General features: G+C 39.5%; 1 protein-coding gene across 1 annotated transcript; it reads left to right on the top strand.

Moving 5' to 3' along the window:
- The first annotated feature begins 233 nt into the window (after nt 1–233).
- LOC146968394 (uncharacterized) lies at nt 234–2145 on the top strand. The gene is made up of 5 exons (XM_085760506.1): nt 234–243; nt 535–768; nt 1230–1487; nt 1581–1725; nt 2127–2145. Exons 1-5 carry the CDS (start codon nt 234–236, stop codon nt 2143–2145), a joined length of 666 nt encoding a protein of 221 aa, XP_085616632.1.
- The last annotated feature ends 6595 nt before the right edge of the window (nt 2146–8740 follow it).

Genomic DNA, 8740 nt, shown 5'->3' with positions numbered 1-8740 from the left:
AGTTGAGAAATTCTTTCATAAAGCTACAGTAGGCTATATTACTGTTGATGTGTAAATTCTGTGCAGAATTAAAAATTAAATTTAGCAATAGGGCTTAAACGATTCATCGAGTTACTCAATTACAAAAAATAGCTTGAGGCAAAAACTCTGCCTCAAAGCTTCGTTATATTCCTATGACGCGCAGGGATATTGTTCCACATGGACCGTTGTTAAGGAAACACCACTAGCGCGCGATGGCGGAGAGTTGGGATGTCCATAAACGGCAGAGATAATCTAAAGTTTGGGATCATTACATACTCAAAAAGGAAGAGAACAAGGTGCAGTGTGTCTACTGCAGCGGTGCCGGTACCTTTAGAATCGATAGCTGCAGCCCTACTTAGCAAACTGCTGAAATAATGTAATTATTGATTTGTTTTGATGACATATTGTTAGTTATGTTGTAAAATTACACCTGAAATCTGATTTGAATGACCTCAGTGTAATTTATTTATTTATTTTCTGTCTCGGATGCAGCCTTTCCTCGTGTTGTTCCAGACAAACCTGTGTTTATTGAATATGAGAACTTCTCTGTAAGTTGTGAGAATGTCCGTGGTTCCAGTGAGTGGAGAGTGATGAAGAAACTCAAACCAGCTCCTACAATCTCTTCAAACTGGAACACATCAGCACCGTCCTACAACATTCATCCTGCCTTAGAAAAAGACAGCGGACAGTACTGGTGTGAAAATGAAGCCGGACAACGAAGCAGTGTCGTAAACATCACCGTCACCAGTATGTTGACCGTATTAAGTTAACAAGTTTCTTATTATTTAAGCAGAGACACACACTAAACTAAACTTCTGACTTGACTTTTAAAAGTTGTATTTAAGTAAAAAAGAAAAAGAAAACATGCAATATATTTGGTTTTAAACTGCATGATCTGACATACCAGAAATCCATCCAATATTTGTTGGTGGTAAAAAGTAAAATAATCAAAGACATTTTTTTCATTGAATATTTTTACATATACTTTTTCCCCCTGCAATGACTTTTTCACTGAAAGTGTTGCACAAACTGAAATGCTAATTATTGCTACTGTTACCTGTCAATAATAATCAATATGTTGTGTTATTTTTGTTAAATACAGGTGACCCCTTCACAGCCATTCATTTAGTGGAAATTACTTATGACTTAATGACTTGTGTTTTCTAATACACAAAGATATTTTATTAACTTCTCCATCACATTTTCAGCATCTTATATAATCTTGGACATTTATCCTCGTCCTGTGATGGAGGGAGATGATATGACTCTATGCTGCAGAAACAAGGAAAATCAGAATCAGTCACACATCGCTGATTTCTACAAAGACAACGACCAACTTGAAATTTATGGAAGTTATGGGACCATTGAAAACGTTTCTAAGTCTAATGAAGGACTGTATAAGTGCAACATCTCTGGAGTTGGAGAATCTCCAGAGATCTGGTTGGCTGTGTTAAAACAAAGTGAAGGTGAGTTCCTCTCTGTTACATGTGCACTTTGATTTCTCCTCTAGGGTCAAGATGAGATGATGATGAAAATGTGTCAAATTTATTCTCTTCTAGATATTATTCCAGATGTTCCTGAAGACCCTGACTTCCCTCACAGTCAGCCCCGTGTTGTCACCGCTGTTCGGTGGATTGCTGCTGCCATTCTGCCTGCGACTCTGTTGCTGCTTTTACTGGGATTACATCTCTATAAGAAACAAAGGTACAGAAACTCTGCCTCTCATGTGTAAATAGCACTGGTCCAATTTCCGAATCATGTCGCAAACTGGATTATAAAAAGTGTGAATTCCGTACAGCCCCACAGGATTTAAGGATGAGTGGCAATGTTCAGCGTAACAGAAAGATATAGTGATAATGACTAGTGGTGACATTGAATAGTCGACGATTCAATGAGGTCTGATTCAACTATCAACCTTGCAGCAAGATAGTTCTACTCGGTCTCGTGATGCGTTAGACTATGGGTTAAACTAACAGGAATATCCCTTTAAGTCAGGTTCAATTCATCTTCGAGTCCTAAAGTATAGTTAGTAAAGCTCTTAATTTGCTGAGTATTTATGTGAAGCTCCGATTGTTTTGTTAGTTTTTGTGTGTTGTGTTTTACAGGTCCCTGACACCTGACTGAAGAACTGAGACGACGGTCTGCTTATGTGTTTTAATGTCAGCAATGGAGCAAGTCGCAGTTTAACTCTCAATCATTTTTTTTATCCTCATGAACATGTGCTATTTTGTTATATCAAACTTCAAAGCTTGTAACAGGGATGCAAACAGCGCGCCGAGAAGCGCTACTCGCTTTTTTCATGGCCAATTAGGTGACTTGTGTGAATCTTTCAGATCCGAAGAGTTGTTTTTTTTTTGGGGGGGGGGGGATCTCACCGTCTCAGCTTGGGTCAGTAAAATGTTTTTCTAACAGGCTGACAGTGACAATCACGTGAAACTGAGGCGAACTCATTCGTGGTTGCCTCTGATTATACTGATAACAGCCTACCTCCAATGTAGACGCGACATGCGCGCTCGTTACCCAAAGTGGCGCGTAGCCGCGTGCAGTCGGTGCGACGGTGACGCCGTTTTTGTTCCCTACGTACGCTGCTGTGTCAGGCAGGTGTCTCCCACGGAGCTCTGCCCCGTTTCAGAGGTGCAGGAAGCCCTAATAAGTGGAAACAATGTGTTCAATTCAAAAAGTGAAACTAACACATATGTCCATTACACACTGAATGAAACATCCTTTATTATTATTATTTAAACAACATTTATTCCATTTATTTTAATAGTAATAAGTATGACTAACATTCAGTGAAGACCTAAAATTCAATATCTCCAAAATTGAAATATTGCAAAGGATTTTTTTTTATATATAGAAATGTTGGCCTTCTGAAAACTTTGTCCATCTATATGCACTCAATACTTGGTTGGGGTTGAACTACTGGAAATGGACTTTTCCGTGATATTGTAATGTACTTATTTGTTAATGTTGTTAACAACATTAACCCCCCCCCCCCCACACACACACACACACACAATTCCTCTCTTTTTTGGTCCTGACCCGTTTGCATCCCTGTTGTAAATTGTAATTTTAATCTCTTTAAAATCATTGCCACCAATGCAAAGCACAGAATTAAGTTATTTTTTAGCGAGACAAAGGACAACGTGAGGTGATGAGGCGCTGCAGAGACAAATGAAAAACTGAAACTCTTCAGTGGTCGAATTAAACCACGACCACATATTTGTACGTGACTAATTTGAACGCACTCAGGCTCTGCAGGTGTCTACATGGACGGAGAACAATGTCTGCAGCACCGGCATCAGCACTGGACAGCTTCAGCTTCTCTGCAGGTAGGAGCTGATTGTTAGTGTTATTATTTAATTTAATGACAAGCATTGTACATATGCACACACATTTAAATCATTCACACTGACCCTGAAGGCATCCTGAGTGACCTGCACACTACACAGTGATGTTGTGGGTTTTCTGTCTCACGCTTCTTGCGTCATCACCTCACTTACTCTGACCACATGGCAGTGAAAGCGTGTGTACGCAGGAGGAAGTGTGTAGCGTGCAGCTCTGAACAGACGCGTTCATCTCGGGCCCGCGTCGACATCTAGCACCGGCTGCTCTTTAATTTCACAACTGATACTGAAACTATTTTTAGTCCCTTTTAAGGCCTGAGGCTCCCCTGTGTCTGTGTTTCAGTGACAGTATTATGGCCAAAACACACTGCCAGAGGACATGTACACATACAGTATATAATGAATATAATGTATATCTAGTCAAAAAAACTTATTATCTGAATACTCACTTTTTATTTTGGTTTGGTTCACTTGTTTCAGCCTCTCTACACCTGAAACATTAAAAACTGCATCTCCCCTGTTGTTTTTCAGAAAACAGAAAACTTGCTGACATCCCTGAAGTCATGATGATGAACTCTAAACACACTAAAACAGTAAGCATAAACAGACAAGAGGAAGGGGTAAGGTATCAAACAGTTGTGAGGTTTGTTTGGCTCCATCTACACTGAAAAAAGGGAATTATTGGGTCTTTGAATTTACAAAAGTGAAGTTAGTAAAAGCAACATAATTCATTTATATTCTGTTTATGTTTAATCAAGTAGACGTAAGTTGTTTATTTAGAATGTTGAACTAACTAGTTTCTTTCAAGTTGATTGAAATTAATCAAATTAAAAAAACAAACTCGATATAATCGAGTTTAGTCTCTGCCGGAAATGGAAACCATTTGAATGTGGCCAGGCGGTGTTGTTATCCCTCCGTAACAGGAGGTGGCGCTTATGCGCCGGTAGTTTGATGCCAAAAGAAGACAGAAGAAGAAGACCGCGAACCATGCAGCGGATGTTGTCGGAAACTCTCCATGCTTTGGAGCAAGAGGTCACAACCGAAAAAGTAAAAGTAAGTTTTTAAAATGTGTGTTCCTGTAAGACTTATCAACCAGCGCATACTGCGTTTCCCACCAGTAACGAGTCTGTGGCGGCTCGCCACGCTCTCTCTCTGTCGAGCTGGAACACACACACACACACGGACAGGTGGCGTTAACGGTTGTAATGGTAATAAACAAATGTGCTCAATCGTGCTAATGTGTTCAAATTGCTTTTTTTTTTTTACTGAGACACCTGACTGATTAAAGAAGAAATTAAATTAAAGATGAATTTATTTGGACATGATATCATTTTTCCATCATTTTCCATCTCAAGCCTTTTTGTTCTGACTTGCATTTTGGTAGCTAATGAATGATATGACTAATGATGATCTTGATGTATGTTGCAGGATGAATAACAGGGAATGAGGAGTTGAAGCTGGGGTGCACAGAAACTGTATCAAGTGAGTACAAGCTTTTCACTAAGTTAAAGCATCCACACATGGTGTAGTTCCCGCTAGCCTATCCATGTAGCTACTGTCCATGCACATTTGAGACGTGGAATGCCCTTATTGTCCACCAAAATAAAATCCACACCACAGGTGTCCCTCACAAAAAAAGATTATAGAATCCTCTGCTTTATGTGTGCTTTTTCAGATCAATGCTGAATTCAAGAGAATCACCACCATTCCACTTCAGTCCAAGTTCCTGTCTGAGCTAGACCTCCACTCTGACAATCAACAAACAAAGAGTCACTGCACAAATTACTAATGTAAGTGTTGCAGGCCTCCTACTCTTTGTTAAAGAATTCCTGCCTTTTTTATTTTTAGGGGGGGGGGGTCTATATTCTACCTCTTACAGTGTATACCAATTGATGTTGTTAAGTTAAGGCACATGAGCTGAATTAAGACACTAATCTAGAAAATGTCCTTTCAGTGTGATGATGAAGATGCTGGATGAGAGTGGATCATTAAAGGCGTCTGTGTCTACATGGCCGACATTACCTTCTACAGCAATATGTGGTATGTATATGCACCAGTGCTTGATTATTCATCAATTAAAATAATATTTATTATAATTTCCATCATCAAAGGCTTACTGTGTCATACAAAAAAATCTATACAGTTTTTCTGGTTGATGCTAAATGAACAAACGGTTCTCAAGACTTTTTGTCAAATTCAGCATATATCTCATGGCCTGCCAGCTGTCTCATCTGTGTATGTGCTGAAAGAGAATCCTGTGTTCATACACAGTCAGGGATTTGCAACAAAGTGGCTCCGACTGCATTAAAAGTGGTTTCTAATGGAACAGATAATGCTTTCATTTTTTTTAATGTTTATATTTGCCTTGATTCTAACTTTCACCTTTCCTAGATCTATAGTGTCACTGTTTCATGTTTATCTTTTTTTTTGGAGCTTGGTGAAGAGACTTGATTTGGCTAACTTTGATTTACTTACCTTTTGTCTGTTTTGTACAGAGCCTGGATAACAACCAATGAGGCCATTGAAAACACCACTGTTTGGATCTATGTTGTCAAAGAACATGCTTCAAGTGATGAAGTAGAGGACATTGGCATTGTTCTTGAACGCATCAAGGTGTTACAAGATCTTGATAATGTAACGTCAGCTGTTCATATGTTTGGACTGATCTATGTGCTCAATAGCTACTCTGCTGACCTTCGCTACACTTCTGTTATGTGTGTTTTGAATATACTGGTATTAGAATGGTTACAGCTTTGTATGCTGTAGTTACTGTATGTGTTTGCAAAGTTTTAAGGAACGATACAAATCTTTTCAGAGAACTGGTTTTGATTTTTGTATTTGCACACAACACAAAAGTGATGTCTACAATGCACAGAGACCTAACCTGGGTTGTAAAGAAATAATTAATTCATATTACATAATACATTTAAATAATATTAGCATGAACAAATCAAGTTAGTTATATTTGAAAATCAGGTATCCTGAACATGATAAAATCACTTTCATACTACATAATTAATTGGTATTGCAGTAGCTTAAAAAAATAAGTTAACTCAACATGATTATTTTGAATACCTGAACATGATTTAAATATGTTGGTTTAACAAGTAACAATTCATTGAGGAAAAAGAAGTAAATTGTGTCAGTCATCCACATTCAAATCATGTGGGACCGATGTACACATTTAAATCAAGTAAATCCAAAGGATTATTTTTTTCAGTGAAAATGAACAATAACTAATAACTAATTTTAAATATTTATTCAAAATGTATTTAAAACTTTTTTTTAAGTTTTATGATCCAGCAGCAGAAACTATACAGGATGTTTAGCTTAACTTTTCTACATTTTTACCTTGAATAAACAGATTTGGAGTAATTGTCATGGTTTAACTTATTAAGAGGGAGAATGGAGGCTCTCTGCTTCCGTGTGTGTCGCTTATTGCGTCTCTGGGATGAAATCCAACCTGGGAAGATCAGAGCCTCCGCCCCTCTGCGCTGTCCCAGCTTTCGTCACAAACGCACCCCATAACTTTTTTTTTTTTTTTGACGCACCCCATAAGTGATCTCTTGTTTATGACAGATTAAACTACACAAATACACGTCGTAACATCGTATAACGTTATCCAACGCTCTACAGATTGCTTCCTTGCCGGCTTTGTAAACATATGCACATGTAGCCTACGGGCCGGGGGAGGAGGAGGAGGAGGAGGAGGAGGGTTGTTGTTGTGCGGCCGCTTTGAGGAGACGAGCGAGTGTTTTAAATTATTATTTCCCGTTCATTCGTCCTGAGCGGTGGCCGCTGCTCTCTCTTCACTGGCGCTGATTTTTAAACGTCGCCGTCAACACACGAGTGGACTCGTCCACTGCATTAACTGAGAGAGGAGTGCAGTGCGGGGGCGGGGGCGGAAGCGCGCATGTGTGTTTTTCAGAATAAAACACCAATAGACAAAAAAATAATCGTTTATCTTCGATTACAGTGTTTTTATGATCGTGAGAAGCCAAAATCGTAATCACGACCAAAATTGATTAATCGTCCAGCCCTATCCTCGGGGGGACAATTTCATAAATATAGGATAATTTATCCATCCATCAGTTCATCATTGATACACCATGTAGATCCAGGCCTGAGCGCTGTGGCGCCCCTTTGTGGACAGTTAAAGTAACAAGACAGAGCACTGACAGGCTGATATAGAGGAGTTCACAAACTAATATCAACCAGATTCATCGTAACTTTAACTTTAACTGATTCATCAGGCAAGATGAGATGAGATATAATTGTTATGATTGGATGTTATTACATGTTTGACCGCTGGGCGGCAGTACTGGTTAGTAGTCAGCTTACCGTACCATATAACGGAGTAGAGCAAGACTGCATGGAGCCACATGTATGTTGTTGAGAACGTGAGTCATTAAACCAAGTTACTTGCTATCAACACGGCCTCATCCTTGGAACACGAACATGACATGGTACCAGGAGTAAACTTGAATGGGCGACATGGATTTAAAACCACCGGAAAGTTTGAAACTAACGGGGAATGTCGACGAGAACTGGCGCACCTTCAAACAGCGGTTTCACCTGTATGTTGCGGCTATGGGACTTGAGGCAAAGCCGGAAGTCCTGAAGATAATGAAAAGTTGGATGTAGTGCTTAGCAAGTTTGATACTCACTGTTCTCTAGGGATGGGTACCGAAATTCGGTACTTTTTTGGTACCGACCGAATTCCCACCAAAGTACAGAGTATCGATTCACATAAAGTCAATCGGTACCACATTTCGGTACCTGAACGCACCTTCGTCGTGCGTCAGCAAGAGTGCAGTCTGCATGAGCACCGCACACTCGTGCTCTTCTCTCTCTCTCTCTCTCTCTCTCTCTCTCTCTCTCTGAAATGAGACGCGGAGAAGCGGTAGAGCCAGCCCGTCGTTTTAAATCACTATGTGAAAAACAGCCGTCCGTCATTTAACAATGACGAACGGACTGTTGTGACAATCCGTACCGAAACGGTCCGTCATGTCCTCGTCACATAATGAGAGCACATGTAAACGAGGATGAAGTCTCCCCCTCTCCTCTCGTCAAAACGTGAAGTCCACATGTTGCAGAGTTTACACTGCAGTTTCAGTTTTTTTTTTAATTTCACAAAGTTTCACACAGAGCTTTCTGATGGCTGTAGGAGTCTCTCCATGTTTCTCCTTTTCCCACAGTAAAAACGGACATTTTTTCAGACAAGACTATAGTTTTTCTTTTTTTTTTTTTAATTGAATGACTATTCCATCATATTAAAATCATTGCCCATCCCTAAAACATAACATACTCTTAAAGGCTGAGGAGTTGTGATGTTGTTAGGAGGTAAATAGTAAAATTTTTGACATTTTTAT

This window comes from Trachurus japonicus, chromosome 18 (genome assembly GCF_045865225.1).
Source record: "Trachurus japonicus isolate A0001 chromosome 18, Traja_1.0".
NCBI classification, from domain to species: Eukaryota; Metazoa; Chordata; class Actinopteri; order Carangiformes; family Carangidae; genus Trachurus; species Trachurus japonicus.
Note: the sequence above shows the minus strand (reverse complement) of the source record. Positions and strands in the feature narration are given on the sequence as shown.

Coding starts and splice junctions, on each gene's coding strand:
- LOC146968394 (XM_085760506.1), top strand. Junction 769..1,229: donor CGTAAACATCACCGTCACCA/GTATGTTGACCG, acceptor TCACATTTTCAG/CATCTTATATAATCTTGGAC. Junction 1,488..1,580: donor TGTGTTAAAACAAAGTGAAG/GTGAGTTCCTCT, acceptor ATTCTCTTCTAG/ATATTATTCCAGATGTTCCT.